This window comes from Bos indicus x Bos taurus, chromosome 16 (assembly GCF_003369695.1).
Source record: "Bos indicus x Bos taurus breed Angus x Brahman F1 hybrid chromosome 16, Bos_hybrid_MaternalHap_v2.0, whole genome shotgun sequence".
NCBI lineage: Eukaryota > Metazoa > Chordata > Mammalia > Artiodactyla > Bovidae > Bos > Bos indicus x Bos taurus.
Window position 1 is genome coordinate 51,444,997 of NC_040091.1, and position 12,345 is coordinate 51,457,341.

Below are 12,345 nucleotides of genomic sequence, written 5' to 3' on the forward strand. Positions count from 1 at the left end.
AGAGGGGAGGCTATTTTTGTGTGTGTGGGTTCAGGGATTCTTCGAGGATGAGGAAAAAGAAAGAGAAGAGGACAGTATGGCTTTTGTGCTTTCACCAGCTTCTTTTAATTCCTGATGGAGAGAAGAGGGACCACATGAGTGGGTGGTCTTCAAGTGACCCTTTGGGGATGTAGGGGCTCCGGGGGCCCAGAGAACTAAGCGGGGGACACAGAGAGGTGGATGAGGGCAGGTCCTTGGTCCCACACCCCAGAGAGTGTGTCTTTGGGATAAAAATGATCAGGGTGGCTGACTGGGAGGTGATGTTTCATGGGAGGGGCCCAAAGTGATGGTGGGAGAGGGACCTTGAGGGCCTTATGAGCATGTATGAGATACCCCAGCCTTGAGAGAAGCATATTGTGTGTGTGTGTGTGTGGTGTGTGTGTGCGTGCATGTGTGTGTATGTGCATGTGTGTGTTGGGGCAAGAGGAAACACTGCAAAGGGGGTTTAGAGATTGAGTCTCTCAGTTAAGTTCAGTTCCGTTGCTCAGTCGTGTCTGACTCTTTGCGACCCCATGGACTGCAGCACGCCAGGCTTCCCTGTCCATCACCAACTCCCGGAGTTTACTCAAACTCATGTCCATCGAATTGGTGATGCCATCCAACCATCTCATCCTCTGTCAGCCCTTTCTCCTCCTGCCTTCAATCTTTCCCAGCACAAGGTCTTTTCTAATGAGTCAGTTATTCACATCTGGTGGCCAAAGTATTGGAGCTTCAGCTTCAGCATCAGTCCTTCCAATGAATATTCAGGACTGATTTCCTTTAGGATGGACTGGTTGGATCTGCCTGCAATGCAGGAGACCCAGGTTCGATTCCTGGGTTGGGAAGATCTGCTGGAGAAGGGATAGGCTATGTACTCCAGTATTCTTGGGCTTCCCTTGTGGCTCAGCTGATAATGAATCCACCTGCAATGTGGGAGACCTGGGTTTGATCCCTGGGTTGGGAAAATCCCCTGGAGAAGGGAATGGCTACCCACTCCAGTATTCTGGCCTGGAGAATTCCATGGACTATAGTTCAAGGGGTCACAAAGAGTCGGACATGACTGAGTCTCTGGGCAGGTATTAGTGTCACTTCATTTGTATTCACAGTCTTTTGAACTACAGCCTCCTCTTATATAGACCTTTGAAGGTGGTGTCTGTGTTTATTATGGAATAAAGCAAAATACTTGCAGGCTGCATGTGAAAATTGAAAAAAAAAGATTGGTGATCACTGGAATGGATCACACACATACACATACATGTCTGTCTGTCTATCTAATCTCCTTGGCCGTGACTTTTCCAACTTGAGGATGAGACTTTGTGTCAAGTGTGTCCATCATTAAGCAAGTGAACCAGAGAACAACTTGATGCTGATTCTTTTCCAGGTCATGGCTACTGTTTTCTTTACAGAGTTTAGGAGGAGACATGAACTTTACAGGAGGAGACAAACTTTTCAGAACATGGAGATTGAGAGTCTGTCTGTCATTGCCTTCTTGGGGTAAAACCTGTGTGACATGAGACTTTGGTAATTGGTATATGGGGCAGGGCTCAGGCTGGTGGCTTGCCTTCTTTGAGAAACTTTCTGAATCCTTTCTCTGCATCATGTTACCACCTTCTGCTTTGTATGATGCTTGGCAGTGTCTTTCAGGATCTTTCCCATCCATGGGTTTTGTTTCTCTGGAAATTGTCAGCTCTTTGAGGGTTGGGAAGATCTCCTGGAGAAGGGAATGGCTACCCACTCCAGTATTGCTTGGAGAATTCTATGGACAGAGGAGCCTGGTGGGTTGCAGTCCGTGGGGTCACACAGAGTCGGACACAACTGAGTAATATCACTTCACTTCTTTGAGGCTCCAGATATGGACCTTTGGGTTGGGAGGGGTCTTCAAGGTCATTTAGTCTAACCTCTTAACTTTTAACCCTCTCTGGGCCCCCACTCCACCAAACGGCTTCCACTGTTTTGAAACCCCAAAATGGGCTTGCCTCAGGTAGGTCTTTGGGGAAAATAGCTAAGTAGTAACATTAGCTGGCATTCATGTGCTTCCTTATCTCACAAGCCGGGGGTGCTGAGGCACAGGAGGGGACATGACCTGCCCGGGGCTACATACCTGGAGAGTATTGAGTTTAGGATTTGAACTTAGATCTACCCAGATCTTTCCATGACACCAGTGTGACTTACTAAAGGGACTGAGAAACTCAACCAGCAGCAAGGACTGCACAGACTCAACTCTTGTCAGATTCTGACAGTGTGACCAGAAGCAGGAGTCCCATCCAGTACTCACATCAGGTGGTCGCACATTGCATCTTTGGAGCTGCTCTCCCCTAGAGGTGCTGCTGCAGGGTCCGGCTGTGCGTCCCCCTCCTGGGCTGAATCAGAGGGACACGTGAGCGTCATCACAGTCCTCAGGCAAGAGATATTTTCCTTCCCCTTTGCTTATCAACAGAGCAAACCTCAACTGACAATCCTTCCCTCCACCCCCAGCCCTCTCCACCTAATGTGAAACACCATGTGTTCTGTGTCACAGGCTGCCCTTCCCCCATGCATGAGCTTGTGACATCTTTCCAGCTACTCTCTCAGGTGGTGGTGCTTCCCAGGTAGCTCAGTGGTAAAGAATCCGCCTGCCAATGCAGGAGACATGGGTTTGATCCCTGGGTCGGGAAGATCCCCTGGAGGAGGAAATGGCAACCCACTCCAGTATGCTTGCCTGGGAAATCCCATGGACAGAGGAGCTTGGTGGGCTACAAGCCATAGAGTCATAAACAGTCAGACACAACTGAAGCGATTAACACCCACTGATACCACTGACAGCTGCGGAAGTGAGCACAGCATTGCTGGGACCTGCTGGTAACCACTCTGTTAAGGGGTGAGAGGTAGAGCCTTAACCCCTCCCTGGGTCACACCTCCTGCCCCATTTCCTGCTCTCCACTCAGATAAGAGTCTCGTCCTGTGCTCACCCCCCAGTTACTCCTCAGCCCACTGCCTTCCAGTTTCCGCCTCTGCCCCCATCCTCAGTTCACTTGCTCGTTTATTTGTTCAACAGATGCTTATGGAACATCTGCTTGACGGCAGGCACGGATCTAAGTCTGGGGTGACAAAAGAAGTGTCCCAGCTGGAACACCCTCCCTCTGCGCTGGGCCTGGGCTGGGAACCGAGTCCCAGCCTGCTCTTGCCGTGGTGCCCTGAGCTGGAACACCCTCCCTCTGCACTGGGCCTGGGCTGGGAACCAAGTCCCAGCCTGCTCTTGCCGTGGTGCCCTGTTCATGCCGCGTCCCGTCAGGGCAGTGACCTGGCAAACTGTAGGGATGCCGCCTGGTGGTCCACAGCTGAACTCCCAGTGTCTAGAATGAGCTCAGGACAGAAGAGCTGCTCAGCTAAGCGTGCTGAATGAATGTATCCATGAGGTGAGTCCTGACAGCCTGTCCAGCTGGCTTGAGACTAGGACCACGGTTCTCAACCAGGAGTGAGTTTACCCCTAAGGGGACGTTTAGCCATGTCTGGAGACATTTTTGGCTGTCACACTGGAGTGGGGGGCGGGCATGCAGTGGGTAGAGGCCAGGGACACTGCTCAACACCCTAAGTGCATAGGAAAGTCCCAAAAAAGAGCGCTGCATTCCATGTGCCTGCTCAGTTACTCAGTTGTGTCCCGCTCTTTGCGATCCCATGGACTGTAGCCCTCCAGGCTCCTCTGTCCATGGGATTTCCCAGGCAAGAATACTGGAGTGGGTTGCCAGGTCCTTCTGCAGGGGATCTTCCCGATTCAGGCACTGAACCCACATCTCCTGTATTGGCAGGCAGATTCCTTACTGCTGAGCCACCGGGGAAGCTGATTTAGCCCACGTGGCAATATCAACACTCAGGATGAGAAACCCTAGGCCGAGGCCCCTACTGCCAGAACTCTTCTCCAAGAGCTCACTGTCTTTAGTTTTATCTGTCACCCTTGGTCATTCAGGGCAAATAAGTGCTCACAACTCTGAGTTCTTTCTTCAGGCTTTTTTTTTTTTTTTTTTTTTTAAAAAAAGAGATAAACCCCAGCTGGTTGTGAAAAAGCATTAGACAGAGCCGCAAATTGCTGATGGCAGAGAGATGCCTTTGAAAGGCCCCTGCCCGGGATGCTTCCATGGGGAAAGGACGATTCCCATCGTGTGTTCTGACACCACTCACAGCCCCAGCAGCCTGTGCTGCTCCCTGGCTGACTGGCTCGGCACAAAGCCTGTCTCTGTTCATCGTGTTACTTCTGCTGAACCTGGGCCTGGAGGGCACCTAACCTTGCAGTGCAACAAGGACAGGGGCCTCCAGAAATAGAGGGGCTTTTTAAATGAGACGCAGACTTCTTCTTGTCCATCAGCCTGGAGGGACCCACACGGTCATCAGGACCCACCCTGAACGCTAAGGTTCCCTCGGCGTCTCTTTGGACTGACCTGGGTCATTGTCCTTCAGCGTGGCGATCTCTCCTTCTATCTTTCTGTGGTGTTCGGTCACTTTCTGGAGTCTTTCCTCAAGGCTCACGATCGTCTGGGAGTGCTGCTTGATTTGTTCCTTGTATTCCATGATTTGTTTTTCAAATTCGTGCTTCTGTGATTCCTGCTCCTCTTGGAGGGCCATTACTCTGTGCTGTTGCAGCTGCATCCGCTCCTCCATCATGATCTGGGGAAACAGACATGGTTCATGTGACCTTGGGAGCTGGGTAAGACGACAAGAACAGGAACGACACGGCCCCTCTGCACCCACTGGCACTGAGCTCTGCCTGCCCCAGGACCTTTGCACGTGCTGTTCCCTCTGCCCATACACTCCTCCCCCAGCTCCTCACAAGGCTGATTCCATGTGAAAAAATTCCCAGCTGTGCTGGGCTGCAGCTCCAATGTCACCTCCTCTGAGAAGTCCTCCTGGACTGCCTATCTAAAGAAGACATCATCCTGTTTTATTTTCCCCGAGGCACTTATTACCATGTGAACCATCTCATGTCTTTATTTCTTGCTCCCACTAGAATGGAAACTCCACGAGGACAGAAACTTACCTTTTCTTATTTACCGATATGCCCACAGCATCAGAGCCCAGATCCCTGCCACAGCATCTAGACCCAGATGCTCAATAAGTACTGGCTGAGTTAATGAGTGAACAACTTTATAAGAAAAAGTGAATAAATTTGTATTTCTTAAAAACAAAAGTTACCAGTGGCCTCCTGATGGTGAGTCACACCCCTTCCCATGACTACCCTCCCCTCTTGCAGCCACTCCGTACACCTGAGTCTCAGTGCCTCATCCTTGCTCCCCTCCCACTCCCCCCACCCCTTCCTCTGCTCTCAGGATGAGGTCTCCTGCCACCTGGATGATGTCATTCTCCCGCTCTCGGGATGATGTCATCCTTCTCGCTCTCCATTCCTTGTTAACACGATGGGCCTCTCTTCTCCTCCGGATGCAGACATTTTCTGCCCCAGATGCTCACACACGCCCCCTCCTTCAACCATCACTCCACCGAGGCTCTCTTCCAACTTTAGTCTTCATGTCTCACTTCCTGCCCCAAATCTAATGTGTCACTAAAAGTTTGGGCAACTTTTGAACTTTGATACCCCTACCCTCGGTTCAGTCTGAATGCTTTATCTTCTCCAGGAAACAGTCCCTCTCCCACAAGAGACCTGCCCCCATCCCCCAGCCCAACCTCTATCTTTCCAGCAACCCCATGTGCCATCACCGCCCCCCTCCATGGTGCCCTGGCTGGAAGCTCGCCTGCCTCCTTGGCTCCTCCCACTCCTCGGGACTCCCTCTCCTCAGGAGCTAACTGTCAATCGGTTAGCAAGTCCTGCCATTTCTCTGGTAACTCCCTCCATAGCAACTCCTTTTCCCCACTCCTCTGCTACCCCGAATGTCCAGGTCCTGTGATTCAGGACCTTGGGAATGGCCACCACATGCCACACCCCTGAGCTGCTGTCTCCAAGCCCAGTCCCTCTCTACTTCCCTCTGCCAGGTCAGTCCTTATTATGTCCTTGTCCACGGACCTGCCGGTTAAATGTATGAATGACAGGTCATTGCAATATTGAGCCCTGATGATGAAGGGCCTTGAAGGTCAAGCTAAAATTGAAAAAGGCTATCTTAAATTCTATGGAATCATCACTGGCCCCTAAACTCCAGGGCTGCTCTGTATGATCCTGGGAGTAGCCTGAATTACATCATCTCAGAAGGCCCTGGAGAGAGGGTGTTATAGCTTCTGTCTACCTTTCATACTAAATTAATGCCTCTCAACAGGGGGTGATTCCCCTCCCCCTCCCCCCCTACCGGGGAGATGTGGCAAAGTCAGAAGACAGTTCTGGTGGTCACACCTGGGGTAGGGTGCCACTGGCATCTTCTGGGTGGAGCTCAGTGGGTGCTGCTGCGCATCCTAAAATGCACAGGACAGCCCCCCAACTCCCCATGAGAGTCACCCACCCAGAACATCAACAGTACGGAGGCTGAGAACCCCTGGTCTAAACCACACACGGCATCGTGATCTTGCGTCGAAGGGAGAATTCTGCCTTCCCTGGAAGGCACTGACTTACCATTTTCGTCTTGGCAGTTTCCAGTTCAGCTAATGTTTCATTTAATTTCATGGTGAGGTTCTCTGCTTTCAGACTTTCAGCCATCTTTGTTTTCTGAGCCTTTTCTAGCATGGCCAGTGCATCATTTAATTTATTATTTAAAATGTCTTCTTTTTGCATTTTTAAATCCATTTCCTAGACAAACAGCAAACATCAAATGAACAGAAATTCAGGTGTAAATATTTACCCCAGCCTCCCCCTCCCCCTGTTTTCAGAGAGGAGGGGACCTCTGTTCTGTTATTGTTCTGTTGATCCTTTTAAAGTCCAAAGTCCATGCTTTCTCTGGAAAGTTCCAATTATTGCAGAACTCAAATTCAGCTGAGATCTATCTCCTTGAGATTTCTGGCCCCTGAGCTCAGTTCTGTTACTTGGAGCTCATTGAACAAGTTTTATTTCTCTCGTACGCGACAGCCCTTTAAATATTTGAGAAGGCTGTCATGTCTCTCCCTAAATCTGTCTTCCAGGATAAATGTGCCGAGTTCTTCACCCTCGAGTCATAGGATCTGTGTTCAGGACATTCCTCCAACTTACTCCGTGACTTAGGCCCTGAGATGACCTCCCCTGGGGACCCTGGGATGGTTAGACTCCAGTCGCCGTGTCCCCAACATCTTCTACCTTCTCCTTGGACCCATTCTTCTCATCTTTGTCAAAATTCTACTCTCTTTCTTGAGTCCCTCCCCAAATAGTGCAGAAAGTGGGCTTTGTGACAGGCACTGTGCTGGGGCTGGATGGACTTCATCTACTTATTTGACTTGACTTTTTAGGGCAGTTTTAGGTTCACAGTAAAACTGAGCAGAAAAATTAGAAAGTTTTCCTTTAACTCCCACCCCCGCCACAGGCACAGCCTCTCCTACCATCAACATCCCTCATCAGATCATCTCATTTGTGATAACTGATGAACCTACATTGACCCATCATTAGCACCTAAAGCTCATAGTTTACATTAGGGTTCAACTCTGTGGTATACACTCTATGGATTTGGACAAATGTATGATAACATGTATCCACCATTATGGAATCACACAGAATAGTTTCCCTGTCCTAAAAACCCTACGCACTCCATCTATTCATCATCTTCCCACCCCTTACCAATCCCTGATCTTTTTATTATTGCCCTAGTTTCGCCTTTTCTGGAGTGTCACATAGTCGGAATCATACTGTATGTAACCTATTCATGAACATTATTTAATCCTACCTGAAATGTATTCAGGCTTCCCTAGTGGCTCAGATGGTACAGAATCGGCCTGCAATGTGGGAGACCTGGGTTCGATCCCTTAGTTGCACAGATCCCCTAGAGGAGGACATGGCAACCTACTCCAGTATTCTTGCCCGGAGAATCTCCGTGGACAGAGGAGCCTGGCAGGCTACAGTCCATAGGGTGGAAAACAGTCAGAAACGACTGAATGACTAAGCACAGCACAGCACAAAACATATTCTCGAGGTGCAGTGCTAGGCATTCCCAGACTCTGTCGGAGGCAGTGAAAACCGGTATGACCTTTCTGAGAGTGTCACTTGGGAACCTGTTTCACGAGCCTAAAAATGTTCATATCCTGTGACCCACTGATTCCACTTTTGGAGATGTATCCTAAGGACATAACCCCACACGTACACAAAGCCCCTGACGCAGAGCTGCTCAGACAAGCATTTTTCACTCCACTGAAAAGAGAGACACCCCCGTGCCCAAGGGTAAATGAATCAAGGTTCACCCAACACAGTGCAAACCCAGGTCATCCTTTACTGGCGTGTTGCAGAAGAAAGTTCAATGATCTGTGGACATACTTGTAATGTATTAAGTCAAAACGCAGCATGCACAGTGTAACAGTGTAAATAACTTTGTAACAAATCGATGTTTGTCCATGTCTGTCATAGTGATCATCATAAAGCTGGTCTGGAAGGAATCACATCAAAATGTCATTAGTGGACTTCTTTGGTCCAGCAGTTAGGAATCTGTGCTTTCAATACAGGGAGTGTGGGTTCAATTCCTGGTCAGGGAACTATCATCCCACACACTGCATAGCATGGCCAAAAGAAAAAATAAAATAATTTCATTACTGGTAACTCTGCTCGGTGGACTCGTGAATGATTTTTTCCATACTTCTAAAAATTTCTAGAGCAGTTACTCCTTTTATTTTTTAAAATTTATTCTTAATTTTTTGGTGTGGCCACATGATATGTGGGATCTTAGTTCCTCCACCAGGGATTGAACCCACACACCCTGCATTGGAAGCGTGGAGTCTTAACCACTGGACCGCCGGGGAGATCCCAGGTGCTCCTTTTATAACTAGGAAATGAAACTGATTTTTTTTTTTTGAAACAAAACAGAGCATGGTTCTCATCATGTGATGCCTGTGAGCCTCGCCTGGGAGAGGCTTCATTCTCTCCGTACCACCACTGAACTCTGTCTGTTCTTATTTGGGGTCGTGATGTGGTCATTACTGTTGAGAAGTCCCAGTGCAGACAGTGTGCGGACCTGGCCTGAGGAGGCGCTCCCTGGGGGTCAGCGGCAGGCACAGCACACAGCAGAAGCACTCCAGCCGTCCCGAGGAATCCACAGAGAACTGAGATGGTTTATCTGATGGGCCATGAGGTTGCCTCAGGGCAGAACACGCTGCCTGGCATCTTTGCTCCTTGCCAGCTACTCAGCAGCTTACTCAAGTCCAGGGTTCCACCAGGTCTGAATTTATTTTTCTCCCCTTTCTCCTCTTTCTCTCATATAAATCCTGTTTTCACCCGTAGAGATGAAATCAGTTTTTCAAATGCTCTCCTGTGTGTGCTAGTAAAACGGCATGCAAATAAGCCTCCCTATGTCTGACTGGGTCTTAGACCTTGAACTTCCTTGGTCTATCCTGGTGCGTGGGGAGTCCCTGGGGTCGAGTCCCACTTCTCAGCACCTGATGTGATGCCATCAGCCTGCCTGCAGGGTTGTCACAAGATCTTCCCTCCGGTGTTACTGCTGTTTTCTCTAAGGCTGCTGTTGACGACACTGTTGATTGCATTAGTCTCCTCTGTCATGATCCTGAGGACAGATGTTCTCTGGGTTGAGTACCCAGAATGGTCTAATTTCCAGGAGCACTTGGTCCATTTTGTCTAGTGAGCTACACAGCCACTGGGTGTTCATTTTCACTGGGCTAATAAAAACTGTGACCCATTCACTGATTTTGTGATACACTTTTTTGTTTGCATTAATCTCATTCCTAATCCATTTTCTGCCCCAAATAATCTACTTTAAAATTCTAATTCCTCCTTTTCTGCTACCCCTAACTGAAGTATTTTATGGAGGACGCATGTGAATCATTGGGGAAACAAGGCTGCATGGAGAGATGGCCTCTCCTGGGCTCCCTCTTGGGCAGCGTCCACCTGCCCACAAGGAGTCCTGCACATGTGCATCAGCCCAGAGCTGACAACTCTCACATCATTTCATCCAGCTCATCCTCTGGACACGCTCCAGTTGGTCAAGGCCCCTCTTAAAGTGGTGCTAGGGTGTGCATGCATGCACACGCGTGCTCAGTTGTGTCCAACTCTTTGCGACCCCATGGACTATAGCCCTATCTCCTCTGTCCATGGGATTTTCCAGGCAAGAATACTGGAATGGGTTCCTGTGCCCTCTTCCAGGGGCTCTTCCCAACCCAGGGATTGAACCTTTGTCTCTTGCATTGCAGGCAGATTCTTTGCCACTATGCTGCCTGGGAAGCCCTTACGGATAGGTAATCCAGACATGGTTTACTGGCACCTTGAGCAGGGTCGTTCCAAGAGCACCAGCACCCCTTGGACTGCTTTAAAAGTACAGATTCCTGAGTCCACTCTATAGAGAGTGAATCAGAATCTCTGGGGCTAAAGTCCAGGGATTGGGCATTTAAAATTACCACCCCCTCCACAGTGATTCTATGTGTATTAATGTTAGGGAAACGTTCTTCAAAGAAAATGATCCAAGACTGATGTGAATAGACATAAAGACTTGTTTGGTCCCATCTGGTCTTGACAATCCTTTGAAATTGTATTTGCCTGTATTGGAATCTAACTCATTGTTGTCAGGTTGTCTGTTTATCACTTGCCGTGACTTTTGAGACACTGACCTGTATGGGTGTGTGTGTGTGTGTGTGTGTGTGTACGCCCTTTGTACTGCTGGGACCCAGGAGGGTGGAATTCAGTCCTCCAGCTTGGAGATGCCTGAGACAAGGTCCTGGATAACAAACTTCAGCCGTGTCTCCTACTCCCAGTGAGAATCGTAAACGTGGTTTGATGATGAAGGTGCTGATAGTGAAGGTGACTGGTTCTGGTGGAGAAAGAGCACCAAGGCGGTCGGACATTGACTCCAGGCAGCTGAACCCACAGCGAGCTTAAGGACAGACAGAGGAGTGGTGAGGATGAGGGGGTCCCGGCGGCAGATGGTCTTAGGTTCAGACTCTGCCCCTCCACTTTGTAATAATAATAAAAGCAGCCAACACACACAGCATTCACTGAGTGTGTCAGGTGTGTGTTGGACACACTTGTCTCTGTGTGTGTTAGACATCAAGTCTCCCAGCTCCACGAGGGTGATCTATTGGATCATCTGTATCTCATAAGTGGGCAAAGCAAGGCACGGAGGTGCTAACTGTTGTCTAATGTCCCACAGCCAGATGGCGGCAGGGGTGGGATTTGAACCAGACCGCCTGCCCCCGGAGCCCGGCACTCAGTCACGCTGGCTCCTCTTTCCTCTTAGAGAGGCATACCTCCTTCTGCTTGGTTATACGGTTCTCCAGATCTTGGACCTTTTTCTTTTCCTTCTCTATGGCCTCCTTTGCTTTGTTTTTCTCATAGGCGATGCTGCTCTCGGAAATCTGGAAGTCAACAACAAGCGTTATGAGGGTGTGCGCATGAGAAAGGAAGGGAAGTGACACCCAAGGGGAAAGCTAGCATTAGTAATAGTTGACACCAGTGAGTCAGGGCTGGGGAGCTAGAGCTCAAGGAAGATGATGCCCGTTGGAGAGAGAGACATGAGAACCGGAAGTCAAGTCGTGGTTAGTTATGTCCTCAACAGAGAGAGTTATTCGTCATTCAGGGTTTCTGGGCTGGTGTGCAGGAAGTGACAGGCTGGTGAGTGCTCAGGTCAAGGCGTTTGATTCTGAGCCACTGACTGAACTACTAAACGGACAGACGGTGGCACCAATGTGGTCCTTTGTTGGTACCTGGCTTCTGGGAGGTGGGGCAAGTGAGGCCAAGGGCAGGGGTGGGGGTGGGGGGATGCCTCCTGTCCCAGTAGGCCTGAGGTCTGTGGTTTCAAAGGACACCGGAGGTCTCTCTCCAACCTACGAAGGCTTGGGTCTAAAAACCGAAGTCCAGGACAGTTTGCTGCAGAGAACATTTACCCCATAGATCCTGAGATGGGGAGGGGATTGGAACCCAGCCTCACCTACACAAGCCCCAGGAGGGACACAGCCAGAGTGGGGTCAAGAAACTATTTGCAGCTGTTGAAACTCTTGGAGTGATGCCTCCCACATAAATATAATGTCCACGAGAACATTTTAATGAAATAAATAATTTATCTATGCATAAACAAAAGACTGGAAAGATATGTACCAGAATGTAAATAATGGCTATTTTGGGGCAATTGAGATTATGGTCATTTATATTTTCTTCTTTTCACTGGTCTGGATCTTCTAAATTTTCTTTAGCGAATGTGCATTATTGGGTAAAAAGGGAAAACTATTGAAAACTGTTATGCTTTGGGGATAGGTGGTCCTGGAGAACAGATGATCTTCCCAACAACCCTTTGATTCTCGCATCGC

The 12,345-nt window shown here is 49.2% G+C and overlaps 1 protein-coding gene across 8 annotated transcripts in view; it reads right to left on the reverse strand.

The window, feature by feature from the left end:
- The window catches only part of FHAD1 (forkhead associated phosphopeptide binding domain 1), a 165,429-nt gene that overhangs the window by 26,025 nt on the left and 127,059 nt on the right, over positions 1–12,345 (reverse strand). For all 8 annotated transcript variants that reach the window (XM_027565334.1, XM_027565335.1, XM_027565336.1 and 5 more), the window contains 4 exons: positions 11,290–11,397; positions 6,542–6,715; positions 4,431–4,656; positions 2,294–2,378 (listed from right to left, as the gene is read on the reverse strand). In XM_027565334.1, coding sequence (XP_027421135.1) covers positions 2,294–2,378; positions 4,431–4,656; positions 6,542–6,715; positions 11,290–11,397 — 593 coding nt within the window. The remainder of the gene's footprint in view (positions 1–2,293; positions 2,379–4,430; positions 4,657–6,541; positions 6,716–11,289; positions 11,398–12,345) is intronic.